Source organism: Podarcis gaigeae (genome assembly GCF_964106915.1).
Source record: "Podarcis gaigeae genome assembly, chromosome: 11".
Classification (NCBI taxonomy): Eukaryota; Metazoa; Chordata; class Lepidosauria; order Squamata; family Lacertidae; genus Podarcis; species Podarcis gaigeae.
The window spans coordinates 40,014,698-40,032,826 of record NC_139687.1 but is presented as its reverse complement, the minus strand read 5'-3'; the positions used below and the strand labels follow the sequence as shown (position 1 = coordinate 40,032,826).

At 42.9% G+C, this 18,129-nt stretch overlaps 3 protein-coding genes across 13 annotated transcripts in view; 2 read left to right on the top strand and 1 right to left on the bottom strand.

Annotated features, from left to right (window-relative positions):
• The window catches only part of KIF2A (kinesin family member 2A), a 47,584-nt gene extending 45,010 nt beyond the window's left edge, over positions 1 to 2,574 (top strand). For 4 of the 6 annotated variants that reach the window (XM_083703523.1, XM_083703525.1, XM_083703522.1 and 1 more), the window contains one exon: positions 857 to 2,574. In XM_083703523.1, the coding sequence (XP_083559649.1) occupies positions 857 to 942 (86 nt within the window). In that variant the 3' untranslated portion in view covers positions 943 to 2,574. The remainder of the gene's footprint in view (positions 1 to 856) is intronic. The other 2 variants (XR_014556370.1, XR_014556371.1) reach the window with 1 other exon arrangement.
• Positions 2,531 to 14,062, bottom strand: DIMT1 (DIM1 rRNA methyltransferase and ribosome maturation factor; the record flags this gene model as incomplete). The annotated part of the gene is made up of 13 exons (XM_083703659.1): positions 2,531 to 4,115; positions 5,359 to 5,465; positions 5,588 to 5,651; positions 6,330 to 6,394; positions 7,506 to 7,598; positions 7,736 to 7,859; positions 9,364 to 9,413; positions 9,514 to 9,607; positions 9,706 to 9,767; positions 10,496 to 10,582; positions 11,713 to 11,786; positions 12,638 to 12,788; positions 13,973 to 14,062. 13 exons carry the CDS (start codon positions 14,060 to 14,062, stop codon positions 4,073 to 4,075), a joined length of 1,104 nt encoding a protein of 367 aa, XP_083559785.1. The 3' UTR covers positions 2,531 to 4,072.
• Positions 12,766 to 18,129, top strand: part of IPO11 (importin 11) — an 82,501-nt gene continuing 77,137 nt past the window's right edge. The window contains exon 1 of one of the 6 annotated variants that reach the window (XM_083703444.1): positions 12,766 to 12,896. The gene's annotated coding sequence lies outside the window, so the exon portion shown is untranslated. Of the gene's footprint in view, positions 13,675 to 13,779; positions 13,917 to 14,171; positions 14,314 to 18,129 lie in introns of those variants that run through there. The other 5 variants (XM_083703440.1, XM_083703441.1, XM_083703442.1 and 2 more) reach the window with 5 other exon arrangements.

Genomic DNA, 18,129 nt, shown 5'->3' with positions numbered 1-18,129 from the left:
TTTCGATATGTAAAGTACAGTGGTACCTCGGGTTAAATACGCTTCAGGTTACAGACTCCGCTAACCCAAAAATAATACCTCGGGTTAAGAACTTTGCTTCAGGATGAGAACAGAAATCGTGCTCTGGTGGCGCGGCAGCAGCAGGAGGCCCCATTAGGTAAAGTGGTGCTTCAGGTTAAGAACAGTTTCAGGTTAAGAACGGACCTCCAGAGCGAATTAAGTACGTAACCAGAGGTACCACTGTAATAGTAGTGTAGCATGTGATCTCATTTTCATTACTGCTGCAGAATTAAAGGATAGCAATGCATCATCTATTTCTATCTGCTGTGGTCCATTGCAGCCTTTCTTTTGACTTGCTTTTTAAAGAAACGCCTGGTTTCTTAAATCTCTAGTGAGCAAATTTCAATTTGCATCTATTGCTGCTTCTAATTTCATTACTGGTCCTGATGAACACATGTTCTTCAGACTTTAAATCTTGATCCAGACATTGGAAGAACTGCTGAAAGAGCATACCAAGCTCTTTTCCATTTGGTGCAGTTGTCCTGCTTTGATTGTATCTGTCTTAAAACAAAGTTGTCAGAATGGGAAGCTCAGTTTCCACTTGATCCAAAGTGGAATTGGTACTGTGTGTTGCATGATTACACCTCTGTATGTTCTAATATGTGTTTTTATTTATACAGTACATCACTGAAATTGCATGTAGTATTTATTTACACATAATTTTATATGTTGCCTTTCTACGTTGACACATTCAAGGCAATTTCCAATAATAAAAGAGACTATGCCTCAACGTCTGGGTACAAGAATCATGCTAAAATTATTTAGCTGATAACTGACTTTCCTTTCTTGTTTTAAGATAAAGTGAAATCCTTCCGCACAGCGCTACAGGAGGAGGAGCATGCCAGTAAACAGATCAATCCGAAGAGACCACGTGCCCTTTGAGGCAATCTTCTGCTGCTAAAGGATGCCTGAGCCTTCATTGCTGTACCACGCCGTTGGTTGGAAATGAAGCTCTAAGAAGTCAACTACTTGAAAGAGCGAAAACTTTTGAAGTATCTGTGGAAATGCCCCGTTTCTTCTTCCCCTGGCTGACATTTCAGTTGTGTGGAACACTCCTACGATGTCTGCAAAATGCTTCTAGACCAGATAGCACAACCAGGCAGGTTTTGGAGATGGGAAGCACTTTTTGTTTCAAATGTTTTAACTTACTCAAAATTGTGAATTTTGTTTTGGAAATATTTGCCAATTTTTTAAAAATAATGAAGTAAAATGGTGGACTTGTAAAAAGAAAATTCACAGTATTTTGTTTCACTTATGTCAAGTTTTGTTGCAAAGAACAGCTGTGCAGTTTTGTATTTGCATGCATGCCCACCTCATCCGTGATTGTATATACCTCCTCTTCTAGACAGCTGTGCTCACCTCTTCCCATTTGTGCCTTGACCAAGGCGACTTGACCCTATACGTCCTCTCTAAAGCACAGCCTTAATAAATGACATTCCTTATTTGTCAATGTAAATTACTTTTATTGTGTGTACATTTTAATGTGTGTTTGGGTTTTCATTTTTCGTGACTAGTTCTTCATTTCACAGTATGTGCCATATCATTGACCTGGAATTAAAAACATGTTGGTGTGGATTGACGGCAAGCCATTCCATTTCCCCCTGTAAAAATCTGGAATCATGATTTATTTCAGTTACCATGAAGAGTCTCTAACATTTTCTTTGTAAAGAACAAATCTATAAATTAGTGGATGTATAATAAAAGGTAATTGATTATGAAGGAGAGTTGTATCTTAGGATAATACAGATATACGGTATGTGTGCTAGTGTGATGTCAGAATAAGGTGCAATCGAATCTCTGCATATGGGTAGGAAAGGTATCCAATGACTAGGATACCAAAGTAACCCTGTCACGTACTACTAAAATTGGCTTCTGATGCATGGGAGTTTACATGTGCATTAACTGTAGTCCGCAGGTAGTTAGTACTGTTGCTTTAAAAGAAAGTAGCTAATGCATATTTTCCATTTGTACAGTGCCATCAGCTGAAAAGTGAGGTGAATTTGTACCATTTGAGGATTTGCACAATAAACTCCACAAAACTTTACTGATGCTGAAGAAATTCCACAATGATGCCTGAAAACTTCACAAATGGCACTGTGTGTCCAGCACTTTTTAAGATGGTGGCACTTCAATTATTTTTGCAAATTGATATAAAAAAATTACCCTTTATATGTATTTTTTTTTTGTCAGATGAATTGTGGACCTCTCTAGGAGTTCTCCCTATTCCCAAGATAGATTCCAGGTGCTCATATCAACAACAGACATTCCTTGGAACTGTTTCATAGTTTGTTTCTGGAACATAAGCCCATCTGTGCTGTGGCTGAGGGAAATAAAGGGAAAGCAATGAGAAGAGAGCTTAAATGAGCCAGAGTTTCTCAGTATTCAACATAATCCCCATAGAAAGGTAGCCCCTTGCCATATCATGGTGACAAAGCGCCTGTCTGTAAACATGAAAACTGAAACAGCAATGTAGATTTTACACAATGTGTTTAATAAATTTAACTGAAATATAAATTAGAGATGAGAATTTTACTTCTATACAACTTTTTGTAAAATGTCTTCTTTTGTAGCTGCATCCTACTGTTAGGATATTTTAGAAAAGATTCATGGGAGATCCTTGCATCAGGAAATTGTGATTCTGTTCAGCTTTGCCTTACATCAAGCTGTATCACTAGTGGCACGCTACCTCTTACAGCGTATTGTAAAGATGCAAGCTAGGAAATGCATGTCTATGTGGGGAAGTATGTGTCCCCAAAAGAGATGCAATTCCTCAGCTGCCTTCAGATGGCACCATAATTAGAAGAGGCACAAGCTTTTCTCTTACCTCTATCCCATCTCTCCTTAAAAAATGTCTGCCTGGAGCAACTGACTTGACCCTATCTGTCATATATAAGAAGGAAGTCTTCCTTGCTTTGAAACGAGGACACTTATTAGTTCCTCTGAAAAGAAAATTAATGATGAAGTAAATGTGCTTTCCAAAGGGAGAGTTATCTCTTGTCATGTGAATATTCTGCCTTGAAATCACTTCTTGGAATGGAATGAGGTATTTTACTAGTCAAATGTAAGACTAGCTAGTGGTGCCATGATATTATATGCAGTTTCTACACAAATTCCTCACAAGGAAGAACCAAGCCAACTGGTTGTTCATTTATAATTCTTAATCGTGGAAGGAAAATCAAGTTGCATTGTGTTATTGGTTTCCACAAGCTGCCTGCATTTGACTGGGTCCAGGTATACAAAGCCTCAAGGAGTTGTGTCTTCTTTTACTAAACTGCATATTCAGGGGTCACATTAGGAATCTGAAAGAGCATGGATACCTCTTGATGTGACTCATACACACATCTATTAAACTTGTAAGTTTATGCTACTTCAGGTAAGAAACTAGCAAAATGGAGATGAGTCTTGAAGCCAATGTGCACAACCCACCACATCACAGATCAGTGGCTTAGAGTTGAGGTGCTTGTAAATGTTGAATGTTTGTGGAAAACACTGATACAAAAGCATTTTTATTGCAAAGCACCATATAGGAATGACTACAGAACTTGACACACACACAAAATCTAAGGAGTGGGTTTGACAATTAAGAGAACCTAGTTTCCATGACTTCTTTAATAAAGTAACAGTATCTGGGTTGTAATATCAAATATAACAGTTATTCTTGGTTGGGGTGGTTTTTGTTGGGAGCAGGTGGTCACTGTGGCTTAGGAATTTAGTAAGAAAAATAAAAGGTGCACTTCAGGCGACCCTGAACATGGCTGGAGAGTTTACACTCTGCATCACATACGTTCTCTTAAAATAAAAACCAAATGAAGCAGAGTAGAACACAGGCATGACGGTGATTGAGATTCCTTGAGAACCCATTTTGCACCAATGGGGTAATTAAACAGCTGGATGTGCATGTGCAGCATGGCACACATCATCTCGGGTGAAATTCTGATCCCACCTTTAGATAGTTCAGTTCATCCTTACAAAAGCATTGCTGCTCAGCGTCTCTTCCATCTTATTCTCCCCTTTAGGAAAAGTGGATGCCTTTTGCGTTGAAGCCATGCAGAACACTGGAAAATGAAAATATTCATACTCACTGACATTTTATATGACATTAAGAGCGCCACCTGTAGGTGATCCTGGGTCCTTCTGTGTCCAATTTCCAAGGCAAGAGAAAGTTCTCTTTTTTCTGAGCTCCTGCTTCTGAAGTCTGGGAACCAATAACTCTAAAACTCGCAATTTCACTACCGCACCTACTTCCTGCTACCCTCGGAACAAGATCTGTGGCAATTTTGTTTATTTAGTCATTCAGTTCCTGCTCTGCCCCCCATCCCAAAAGAGTCCAGCTGGCAGTGGAAAAGCAGGTAGGGGTATGATTTGAAAGCAGAGGGGAAGATTTAGGATATGGGCTTTTAAGACTTCAGAAACAGTGAAGAACCATCCAGGATTTCTGGCTTCTGTTTGAAACCTGGGAGAAAACACCTAGTCCTTCTTTCCTCCACTGAAATCAGTGCAGCCCAGTTCTATGGTTGGGCCAAGATGGCAGCCGTTCCTACAATCATCAGTCCAAAGGACTGGATGACAAGACCCCTCTTAGCCTTGCTGATGTGGTCCAAAGGAAAGCAGAAAAATACATTTGGCACCAGCTTGGCTGCAGGAAGGAGGTGTACAAGGCAACATTCAACCATCTTAGGGTCACCACTCAGGATCTGTGCAGGGTGTACTCCTTAGCCTTTTATTCTCAAAGATGTCCCGCAAGGCAGCAGAGGTTTATGGTAAGTTTTCCTTCTCCCAGATGGTGCCTGTCAAGCTCCAAAGGTACCCCATCTGCCCCTCACTACTCTACAACACATGCAGAAAGCACCTTTTTGACTGTCGGATCCACTCTTGGTCTCGTCCACTCAATCTGCCAGAGCCTGTCCTAACTCCCCAAGGGTTTGAAACCCACTGGCTACCCTCATCTGGGCTTGGAAAATAATAGCCTGCCTTTTTAGCAGCTAGTGTGGCAGAGTAGTAGGCACAATCATAAAAGCTCCCTTCCCAAGCCCCAGGGTGTACAATTTGCACATTGGGGTCATTCGTGCATGCGGACAGGTCTCAAGTGCACTTCCTCTGACATTGCATATGTGGTAGGAAGAGTGGCCTACCCAACTGAGAACACACTGCAAGGAAGGCAAAGTGTAGAAGCATCTAAGGTATCAAGGGGAATCTCTCCCACCCCTGCCCTCCACACTTATTTTTGTTTTCATTTTGGAAATAGGAGGCCTGTGTTTAAAGGAGAGCAAAGCTTGAAAGAAATGCCCTTGGCTTCACCTGATGAAGTCATCAATATCCATGACTCGTGCACGTTTTTCTGCATAACCAGAGTCTTTTAGGATTCCCTGTATGAAACTTCCAATACTGAAATCTTCTGGAATTTCCTGTCAATACAAAACAGAAAGCAGAGAATTTTGCTTATGTAGCATGTATCAAACAAGTAGCAAGACACGGATGCTTACATGAAACTTCTTTGGGGGAGGGGGAGAATGCTTGAAATGCTTACCAAGTTATTTTGTGAACAGTGAATCCGATAATTCTTTTCCAGCAGCTTTTTCACAGCATTGGAACTGAGAAGAAGAAGGAGGAGGAGGAGGAGGAGGTGGTGGTTACACATATAGATCTTTTGGGATGCGGCTGGGCAAATACAAAATTCCCTTTTCAATTCCATTTTCCTCCAACGAAAGCTATTGCTGGCTGGAGCTGGAGCCCAAAACATCTGGAGAGCACCAGATAATCTCCAGCTGTTTTGGACTACAATTCTCATCATCTCTGACCACTAGTCCTGCTAGCTAGAGATGATGGGTTTTGTAGTCGAAAAACAGCTGGAGACCCAAGTTTGGGAAACTCTGCTCTGGTCTATACATCCATGACGAGCCCTGAGTGCATTCTAATTTGTCTTGGTGACTTTTGGCTCTCAGCTCCCTTTTTCCACAATGATTGAGGTGGAAGACAATGCTGAGAATGTAGGCCCACCGCCTTCTCCCTCCACTCCATGCTCTTAGTTAATGAAAGATGGAGGAACAGGACAATTCTCAGCAATTGAGTCATCTGGCCTAGTGCTTCCTATTGTCCATGAAACACACACACTTCTTCCAAGGTCCAGAAGAATAACAACCCACCCGGTCTCAGTCCACAATGGTCAGCATAATTAACAATTCAGCCAAGGAGAAACAGTTGACTCTTGCAGGAAGAAAGAGACTGTCCAGCAGCAAACCAAACATTTCCTCCAATATGAGTTAACTTACTTAAAAACTGCAGCGAGTGTCTTGTTTTTCCTGACAAAGACTATCCTTAGTAGACCATCCCACTCCTGAATAAAAATTAAAAATACACTTTGTTTAAGCAACCTTTTCAGAGGAGGTTACAGAGCTCCTGCTACCCACCACGCCTCCCATTGCCCATTTCGTTATGTTTGGGTTCCCATACATCTCTCAAGTACCCCAATCTCGCCTCTTCTTTTTCCTTCTTCAATCTGCAGATTAGGTGTGTGTCTGCCTGTTTTCAAAATTCTACATCAAGGACAGGGAACCTGTGGCCTATCAAGTTGTTGGACTTCAATCCCCCTCAGCATCAGCCAACATGGCCAACCGTCAGGGATGAGGAGCGGTGTAGTCTAAGCAACAGGTTGCCCATCCATTTACTGCTAGTAGGATATGGCGGTATTCAAAATGTGTTTAACCCCCTGTGAGAGAAGCCACTATGAAAAGCCCCATTCAGGTTTTAAAAATTTCTCTCAAGTCACAAGGAATGTGCTTTCAAACGCAGTATAATCAAGGCATACTTTGACAGATCTCTACATTGATACTCAATATTTAAAGACTTACATATCACAACAGGTAGAACAGAGGCTGACGAGGACTCTGGTTTTCAAGGTACCACTCTGCTTTAGCCTCAGTGGAAACTATGAAGCCTTGGCATCAAAGCTTAGCACCATTAGAGCTTTTCATTCAAGCTAATGAAAGCTGCCTTTTTACCACAAGCTCTCCTCCTTCCTCTCTAAAGGCTAAGCTTTGGTTTGCCAACACCATTCCAAATCACAAAATAATGCTCTGAAGAAGGCTCAGGTGCACTCAAAGTTTCCACCCTATCATCTTACTTTCTTATTAGTAACTGATGTTAACAAGGTGTGAAGCAGGGATGGGAAGCCTATGACCCTCTAGTTGCTATTGAACTCTAACTCCCATGATCTTTGACCACTGGCCAAGTTGGCCAGGGCTGCAGGGAGCTGTGGTTATTTTGGACGAGTCACAGATGCCCCATCCCTGGTGTAAAACGCTAGGCAACCTTCAAAACAATGGTTGCTCAACTGTTCCTTAGATACCATCTTGGGGAGAATATTCAAAACAATACATTGAGGGCATTTACACATTAACTACGAAAGTTGTCTTCATGCATATTGTATTAATATCGATGAGTCTCACCTGAAAATTGATTGGCGGTGGTGGGTTCCTTGGCTCTATTCTCACAACACTGGATTCAACTTTGGGTGGCGGTTTAAAATTATTTTTCCCTACCTGTTAATCATTATAAAAGTTAGCTCTCAGGGAAAATAATAATAATAATTTTCAGCCTCTTAAAAGCTTGCTTGCCCACCCCAGCCTTTGATCTGAAATGCCACAAACCCAGTTTTGCTATTGCTTATTTTCCTTACCTTCATCAGATGATCGACGCGAGCTAATAGCTGAGTATTAACAGAGAGTCTGCAATATAAGGGAGAGCCTGGCTTTGCGACCAAGCGAAGAGCAAATTCTCTTTGAAACATGAGGACTGCGCACCTGGAAGTTAAAAATGAGTTGCAAGCATTGAGCCATACAGCCTTTAAGCAAGGCCAACAACTTAGCAACACTTGTTCATCAGTAGCCTACATACACACAATTATGACTATTAAGAGGATACAGACAACAGTGAATGTAACAGAAGCTCTAATTAAATCCTGATTTAAAACCATTTCCTTTATTCATTTACTGCCTCCTCGCTAAGTTTAAGGCAGCTGATGACAATATAATGGCAACAAACAAATACCTGACATGTCAACAACAATGGAGATTCATTTGACTGGCACGTCAGGTATTTATTAATTGCTTCCATCAGATTTATATCTGTTAATTACTGATAAAACTAGAAACTTTGTGTCAATATCTATACCCCTCCCACCCTGTATTGGAAAAACATGTATATTTTTCTGTCGATCATTGTTTTTAGTCCCCACCCCCAAATAGTATTGTTTGAGAGAACTGCAATGCAGATAAAGATTTGCAGGTGATCTCTAATGAAAACTCAACTTGGGAAATGGGACGGGAGAGCAAAAATAGGACAACCACCTTCAGTCTCCAAATGTCAGACTCCTTGGGGAGATGTAAAGTGACAATGCTTAACTGTCTCGATTTCAAGAACAGCTATTTGTGCACGATCCACATAGAGACACCTTCCTTGCATCTTAGACATACTAATCATAACTCCGGATGTAAAAGATGAAAGTGTTTTTAGCATTCTAGCTTGACAAATTGCTCACCATTTGTTTTCTAGATCAGTTGGTTGCTAATACCAATGCACTGGGTTGAAACCAACAACGCATGAGTAGATTCCTTCTTGCTTAACAGGACTTTCCCTTCCTCTTCATTTCCTGCACTCCCCTCGCCCCAACCAACACCTTTTGAGCAGACTGGTGTGGGGGAGAGCATGTGGGGTCTGCAGAGAGGAAGGTGAAGTCCTGTTGTGTTAGTCTAAGTTTGCTTTGCCCAGTGCAGACACACCACAGGATACAAGTCATTCTCCATAGTTACCATATTGGCCTGAATATAAGCCTCACTTTTTTCCCCAAATTCTGTCCGCGAAAAGTTAAAGTGTGGCTTAAATTTGCGACCTTACAGAAATTGGCTTTTATGATATCGCTGCTGAAACAGATATACGGTAAAACAGAACAAAAAAAAATTTCTTGCCGATTTGCGAGCTTGAGACTGTTCATTTGCCATTTACGGGTGTGGGTGCCTGTGGAATTGTGGCAATTGAATAGTGATCTGTGATTTTAGCAATTGTACAGTAACTTTTGCGGGCTTGCAAGATCAAAGGCTTAAACTGGCTCGGAGTTACAATTCTACCAACCGCAGCGATTTTCAGCCTGTAACCCAATTTTAAGGGAGTGGCCTATATTCGGGTATTCTCTCCCCCCCCCCGAATTTTAAAGGTGCAGCTTATTTGTGGGTGTGGCTTATATTCGAGCCAATATGGTAATTATGTGTAAAAAGCACCTTAAATCTATTAGATACAATATAGTTGTACCTGAAGAAAGGCCGGTGCAGCAGTAGCTTAAAAACAAAGGGAGAGGAAATCTGAAAACAAAGGAAGAAGTGTTAATTTCCCAGTAGGTTTATTCCTGCAAGCCATAAATTATATTGGCCCTTTCCCCAAATCGGTTGGTTTTGCCCTTACTTGATAAGGCAAGTTAGCCACACAAGCATCAAAGAAGGGCAGGTCACTTTTCAACACATCTCCGATCTTTATTTCAAGTTTGTTAGCCAGAGGCCTGGGACAAAGGAAAAATATTCCATTAATACATTTCCAAGACAGGTTCTAAGCGAAAAACAGTGTCATTCCACCAATGCACCCACTTTTTGCACTTACGTGCCCTGGACTCTCTTCTGAAGTTCACCAGCAAGCTTTACGTCCAATTCACAAGCAATTACCTGAAAAAGAATCATATACAAATGACTGCGTATGTGATCCATACACATTGTAGAAGGATTTTGTCCCTATGTAGAATGATTGAATGTGAGCCGCATAAGAACCAAGTGTTTTACAAAAACGTTTTCATTTCATTTATTTTATCTGATTTCCCCTCTGAAATGAAGCCCAAAGTGGCTAACAGCATCATTCAAAAAACAAATCTACCGATTTCAGCAGATAACAAAACTCTATAAATCTGCCAATGAAAATGTTATAATAAGCCTACAAAGAAAATTTATAACCAATACATTTTCAGTGAACAATTCAAACAAAATTCAGTAACATATCTGTAAAGAGGGGTATAAAGAAATACAAGGCACAGTTTGGCCAAAAAGATAGACATTTTTATCACCAATCCAGCAACTAGACCACTAGTTTAGTAGAACGAAGTAGAATGGTAGAAGATTCAGAACAGACAAGAGGAAGTTCTTCACACATTGCAGAGTTACAACATTTATACTCTGTGCTTTAGCCAAAAGGTTCTCTAAGTGACTTACAAAAATAAATTCTAAAACCATCGTCACCATCAGGCTCACAAAAATACATGACACATGAGGAAAAAGGCAAAAGCAAACTCAAGCATAGGATCTAAGAGTTCTCTCTACAGTGCAGTTCTCTTCCCAACTCCCCCAGTAGCCAAATGTGAGTAAAAAGAGAAGAACATCTTTATTACTTGGAAGTTCTTTACCTTTTTCACTTTTTCTAACATTTTTACTGTCATGTTTCCAGTGCCAGGACCAACTTCTAGAACAACATCAGTAGGGTACAAGGAAGCCTGAAAGTAAATAACATTGGGAAATTGCATGAAAAACTGGTTTTATAAAAGCAGCAAGTACAGTAGTACCTCCAGTTATGAATGGGATCCGTTCTGGAGGCCCGGCCACATCCCAAAAACTTTGTAACTGGAGGCGCCCTTCTGCGCATGTGACTGAGAGCGCATGTGCATGCGCACATGGCAAAACCTGGAAGTGTGTTTGCCGCATTAGCAACCCGAGGTTTACGTATCCAGAGGGATACGTAAGCAGAGGTACAACTGTACTTGACAGAAGTACTAGCTGGGCCAATATCAGATGGCACATTAAAGTAGCTCTGATCCGGTAGTCTGTAGGAGGATCAGGACAATGAGAAGGGAAGTCATCATCTTGGCTTCCACCTGGTGTTGAAGAGCCTGATGCGCAGACCTAGTTGTCATGTCAGCCACAGACCTTCATGCTGATCTGGACTGGCCACAAATCATTTTAAGCCACACACAAATCATTTTAAGCCATTTTACACTAAATGAAGAAGAAGAAGAAGAGTTTGGATTTGATATCCCGCTTTATCACTACCCTAAGGAGTCTCAAAGCGGCTAACATTCTCCTTTCCCTTCCTCCCCCACAACAAACACTCTGTGAGGTGAGTGGGCCTGAGAGACTTCAGAGAAGTGTGACTGGCCCAAGGTCACCCAGCAGCTGCATGAGGAGGAGCGGAGACGCGAACCCAGTTCCCCAGATTACGAGTCTACTGCTCTTAACCACTACACCACGCTGGCTCTCATGAGTGGCATTCAACTGAGTTTTATTCAGAGAAGAAGTATTGAAATTAATGAACTTAACTTAGTCATATTCATTAATTTCAGTGGCTAAGCTCCAAGTAAAACTTAGCTGAATACCACCAATGTTGTTAAACTTAAAGGTCTACTTCATTATTTTCATACTGATGCTGTCTAATTGTTCTTCTCAATATCGTTCTTCATTGCTAGAAATCAAGCGATGGTATTTCACAGTGTAGTCATATACATGTCTACTTTGGAGTAAGCCAAATGATTTCATTGAGGTTTACTCAAAGGTATGTGGGCATAGGACTGCAGCCTTAGCCATTCACCTTTAAACACTTCTCTTTGTATCAAAAGTGCTTATTACTTACCTTTTCTAGAATGCTGTTAACAATGAGGGGATTTTTCAAAATATGTTGACCAAGTCCAGTGTTGAACCTGATACCTATCAGTAAAGACATAATAGTAGACAAACAAAAAGAAAAGTTAATCACAGTACTGTTTACATTTGTTAATGAACTGCAGCATTTAATAGTCTTCAACTTTATTATAAAGCATAAGTCAAACATCCACTACCTCTTCCCATCTGTAATTTAAGAGTGCATGAAGGACCAGCTGTTGAATCTTAGAACTGGAATCATAGAGTTGCAAGGAAGTTGCAAGTGTCATCTAGTATGAACCTCTGCAATGCAGGAATATACAGGTGGGCTAATAAAGCCTGGGACCTTGGTGTTATAAACACCAAGCTCTAAACAACTAAGCTAACTGGTGTATTGCTCCTGCCTAAGCAGCCAACAACACAGCTACCCTGCCTGGTACAGGTGGCAATCCAATTTACTTGCATTTATATGCCACTTTTCCTCCAGGACGTCATAATAAAGTTCTCCTCCTACCCTTTACCTTCACAACAATCCTGCGAGGTAGATGAGGCTGAGCGATCACGACTGGTCGAGTGACACTTGGCACACTTTGTAGCTAAGCGAGGATTTAAAACAGGGTCCCTTCCTAATCCTAGTCCAACTTTCTAACTATTACTTCACAACTCTGTTTTTAATCTAGTACACGTTTTATGCCACCCTTTGATCTGATGCAACAAACTCGCGAGGACGGGCTAGATTGGGAGACGGTGGACCCTGGGTGAGTTTGATGGCTCAGCAGGGAACCGAACCCCGATCCGGCGGCACTCTAACCACTACACCGCACCGCCTGCCCCCTGTGACAAGATCAGGAGCCAGGAAAGAAACCGGGGGAAAGTCAGTTCCCGTCTCCGTCCGCTGGAGTCTCTCCTCCTCTCACCTGGCGCTTTTCCTTCTGGGCGCTGCTGCCTCGAGCGCGGCTGCTTCTTTACCTTCGGCATGATCAGTCTCGCGGCCGGACCCCTACCAGCCCACGTTGCTTTCCTCGCTGTCGCGGAGAGTTCCGGGGAGGAAGCCGTCACGCGCACTGCCTGCTGGGACAAGTAGTTTTATCTACTCAGTGGCTGAACTCAGCCAAGCCTTCTGGCGACTACATTTCCCGAAAAGCCCCGCGATCAAGACTCTCCCATAGAGATAAGGCATATGATAGACAGTGGGAAGTGGGTCGAGAAATTGGTCCTAGGCGCCTTCTTGAGACGCCACCTGGTGCTGAAAAATCAGTGGCAGAGCTTTTTGGCACCTCAAAAAACTCAGCACATTTATTGTGGCTGAAAGCTCGGCCCACCTCCTCACTACACGTGGCTGGGGAGGGGACTGTGACGCGCACATTTGGATCACACTTGGTGCAGGAAGTGGACGATAGTAAATGGAAAGTTGTTGATGATCTTTAAGGCGCCGCAAGACTACGGGCTGGTTTGGCTGCAGCAGGCGAACAGGTTGCCCGTCTGAAACTCGGGGTGCTGGCCAAAGCTGTTAGGGATGGTGATGACACACAGCCTGAAGAACGCCCCATAAAATGCGAGCGCCGTATAGTTCTTTCCCAAAGATATAAAGGGTAAAGAGAGAGACGCATTCACTTGTCTTAAATTACCGTTTCGAATAAACCTTGTTTGTTTATTAAATTTGTACACCACCCTTTACCCGAAGATCGCAAGGTGGTTTACCAGGTAAAAACAAAAAAAATACATACTGTAATAAGTAACAATAATAATAACCCCCCCCCCCCGGAGTTCAAGAGGCCACAAAGATATGTAACGAAAGCGGCAGGCAAGTCTCCCTGGGGAGATTTCAGCACAGGGGGAGCCACTGCAGAAAAAGCCCCTCTCTGGTCCTCTCGTGGAGGAGGCACACGAAGAAAAGCCTCAGGTGACGATCGCAGAGACCAGATCGCTTCATATCCGGAGAGGCGGCCTTCAGGCGAGTTATAATTTTAATTTTCCTTCCCCCACTTAACGCCCCACGCTCGCCCGAGCAGCTTGCAGGCCTCGGTAACCACGGCGACCCGAGGGAGGGGAGGGAACAGGGAAGTCGAGGGCGGAGGCGAGTCGCGATGACGTCAGTGGGCCGCGCCGCCTCGCCCTGGCACGGTGTGAGAGCCCCGGCTAGTGGCGCGAGCTTCGGAATAAGTGGGATCCGCGTGCGCGAGACCGAGATCGCGGGTAAGGAGCTCAGCCCTGGGCCGGAGGAAGCGGGGCCGCGCGCGCGCGCCACATACCCACAGAGAGCGAGCCTCCCCCGGCCCACCACTTCGGGCAGGTCCACTTGCGTGAGGGGGCGGCGATGGCGACGGCCGGCAGCCTGCCATGCCATCCCTCGAGCAGGCGAGGAGCCCGGAGGCTCCCAGATGCGAGTCCTCTTTTCCACCCCGCTCGGGAGTCCGGAGCACTTGTTCGCCTTCAGGATCTGGAGTGGGAAGCGGGGCTTGTGTCAGGGCTGGACACACTGGGCTGCCTGTGCCGCTCGACCTGTGGGCAGAAATCGGGGTGGGAGTCACGCCCGTGAGGCAGGGCTGCCAAGTGTGGCAGAAGAGGGCACGGCCGTCGCACCTGTCCTCAGGTAGGAGCTTCTTCCGTGTCGACCTGCTGCCCTAAAGTCGTCTGGTGAATGCTGAGGGCTCCCTTGCACTGTTGGTCCGCAAAAAGGTTCGAAGAGCCTGTTGGATCTGGCCATCGGCCCATCCAGTCCGGCATCCTGTTCTCACAGCGGCCGACTAGATGCCTGTGGGAAACCCGCAAGCAGGACCAGAGCTCACAAGAGCAGCTTCCACCCCCCTCCTGCGATTTCCAACAACCCCTATTCTGGAATCGATGGTGGAGGCACTTCTAGCCTTATACTCCATGCATTTGTCTTTTTTTTTTTTTAAGCCATCCCACGGCCTCCTGTGGGAGAGAGTTCCGCTGTGTAACTATACATTGCGTGAAGAAGTGCTTTCTGTAATCTGTCCAACGTTCAGCTTCAATGGATGTCCACAAGTTCCCATTTAATGAGCGAGCGAGCGAGAGAGAAATCTTTTATCTATCCACTTCCTCCATGCCATGCATAATTTTATAAACTTCTGTGGTGTCGCTTCTCATCTTTTCTCTAAAGAGGCCCAAGCATTTCAGCCTTTCCTCATAGGGGAGTTCCTCCTAGCTCAGCATTGTCTACTTTGACTGGCAGAGGGTCTCCACGGTTTCATGCAGGACCTTTTGGGGGCAAGGGGAAGCCATAGTTCAGTAGCAGAGCATCTGCTTTGCATGCAGAAGGTCCCAGGTTCAATCCCCAGTATCGCTCACCCTGGAGAGCTGTTGCCATTCAGTGTAGGCAGTGCTGAGGCAGATGGACCAGTGGCCTGACTGTGTATAAACCAGCTTTTTATGTATCTGGAGTCAGCAGAGATTGAACCTGGTACCTTCTGTGTGCAAGACTTATGCTCTACCGCTGAGCTACGGTCCTTCTCCCAAGAACCTGCAGAGTTCAGTTTCTGGGCAATGAAGGGGAGGGACTGATTTTTTTTTTTTGTAGTAGCACCTTTTCTTTGAAATCATGACCTTCCAAATTAAGGGGACATGTCCAGTGACAATACTGTTCACTGGGTCACACAGGCTAATGTGCATGGGATTGTTTCTGGAATAGACTGGGCTGCAGAAGAATAACTGTCATTGGGGAAGCAGAGCCTATTGCATTTTCAGCGGGTAGAATTGTTAAACATTTTTCGATAGACTTTCTATAAATGATGCTTTTGTGTAGTATTTTTATTACTAGCATTTGCCTTTTATTCATGTGCTCTTTCCTTAAATACTAAAATGCGCATCTCAATGAATTGTTCATTAAACATTAACCAACAAGCAAACACATGTCTTCAAACATTTTATAGGGCCAGTTATGTTTCAGGAGAGTTCTACCACAGTGCAAAGCATTAATGGCATTATAGATGCAATTCAGAATTATTTACAGAACTGGGAATTTGGTCTTTTTAAAACCCTTTTTCTTTTTTGCAATTTAAAAACTGGCTAGTTTTTTTTTTGACAACCAAGTATACTTTAAGGGCCCCTTCTCCTGTAAGTTCTCTGTTTTCCCATTCAGCTGCTCATTTCTGAAGATTTGCTTTGCCTGAGCACTGAATTGTTATTGTTTTCTGTTAGTTATATTTCAACTTTATATTGAGGACACACTATGATGGTAAATTTTGTCATTGCTGCATTTTTCTTTCTCTATGAGCAAGTCCTTATTCACAGTGCAATCCTAATTATGTCTACTCAGAAGTAAGTCCTATTGAAATTAATGGAGCTCTCTTCCAAGTAATTAGGTGTTAAGACTATACCCCAAATCACTTAAGCTGCAATCCTATCCCCACTTAACGGAGTGAGCCTCATTGAACTCTCTGGAACTTACTTTTCAGAAGACATTATGACTCTTAACACTAGAGATATGGTGTGCAGAACTGCAATATAATAGCATGATTGAGAACTCAGATATGTATGTGGAAAAGAGTTGTGTTTGAAATTAGCCAGGTGCTAGGCGCATTTTGCACCTAGCTGTCGACCACTTGCAATCAAGTGAAGATGCCTGCATGCCAGGATGATGCCTGACATCTCCACCATCTGGGGATGCATGCATTGGATCATGACTGCTTTCACACACTATTACCGTATCCTGTAGAATTCTATCTATTATATTTTATTTGCACAATCAGAATGAATTTCAGGGACCCAAATGCTTTTTCTGTGCAGCCTGAGCAGGGGTGAGGCCAAGAGGGAGATCTCGTCATCTGGGCAGCCCAGGACCTCCATCTACACTGCCCAGGCTTGCACCCCGGGGAGGTTACTTTGGTGCTGCTAATGCAAATATTTTACTTCACTCCCTGCCCGCACTCCATTGCTTTGTGTATAAGCTTAACATATTAACACCTCAAGGACAAAGCTTGCTGCTTCTGCCTCAGCCCTGAGTCTGTAAGGACAGCAGGGCTCTGCAGGCTGTGCTGTGTAAGTTTACACCTTTCCTTTAAAGCACTAGAACTGGCCACTCCAGTGATTTTGACATCCTTTTGTATCCCTGCACAAACTGCACACACGGGCCCTACACAACTGCAGATGTGTGCATAGTCACCTGAGAATACATCTCATTGAACTCAGGTAGTATTTGCTTCAACAGTATAGAGGTATAAATAAGAAAGCTTGCATAACGTTTTGGGATAGTTTTCTGTAAATGTTTGCCTTTTGTATACTTTGTGAGCCTAGTAGGACAGTTTTGTTTGCTTCCCAGTTTACTTTTAATTATGCTAAAATTGTTTTCCCTTCTAAATTTGACAAAATTGTATTTTTGCAATCTTGTTAATGAAACATTGAGGTTCTATTATTTCTGTTTATTTGTAATCAGATAGTTGGGTCACTGTAATTCACATTTAAAAAGGGGAAGACTTTTGAGAACAAATTTATGTTCTGTGAAAAATAACTAATTACAATTATCTGTTCAGCAGAATTGCTTTTTTGTGCTCACTGAAACAGATGCCTAAAAGAATGCAAATATGCCTGGAAAATTCCTCCTTCTGTGTGTTTAATGCTGATGTTCTACAGTCCAGGCTTTCATTGAAACGTAGAACATTTTGAGAGCAGATTGGGAGCTGAGAAATTATAAATGAAACTACAGTTGTACCTCGGGTTAAATACGCTTCAGGTTACAGACACTTCAGGTTACAGACTCCGCTAACCCAGAAATAGTACCTTGGGTTAAGAACTTTGCTTCAGGATGAGAACAGGAATCAGGCGGCGGCAGCGGGAGGCCCCATTAGCTAAAGTGGTGCTTCAGGTTAAGAACAGTTTCAGGTTAAGAACGGACCTCCGGAACGAATTAAGTACGTAACCAGAGGCACCACTGTAGTTTCCTTAAGAAAATGGAACAGGGAAAGCATTTGATATTGTAATTGTATAAATGGGTAAGATTTCTGTTTGTTGTTTTTGGAGTTGAGGCAGCTGCTTCTGATTCAGATTTTGCTGTGTATTGAGCTGTGGAGGAGAGCATTTTTTAAAAAAAATTATTGGTATTTGTAAATGCTTTTCATATTTGTTAGCTACCTTGAACATTTCATGGAATGACAGAGAAGTGTTAAGTGGTGTAGGATGTTTCAGTGTTTCAGAGGCTTCTTGCTATGAGGGAAACTTGAATTGTTTGCTTATTTTCTCTTTAATATGTGTGACTCCAGTTCTTAAAAAATGCACGTATTATTTGTCTTTGTGGAATTAAACCAATGCCCCATCTGTACCTTACATTTAGAGCAGTATCATATATGTATCCATGGATTTCAACAAGTCTACAGTAAGCATGTCTAATGTTGGCTTCCACTCTATATTCTCAGTCTTCAGGTGATATATAGTGGTTCAATTAAATATTGAT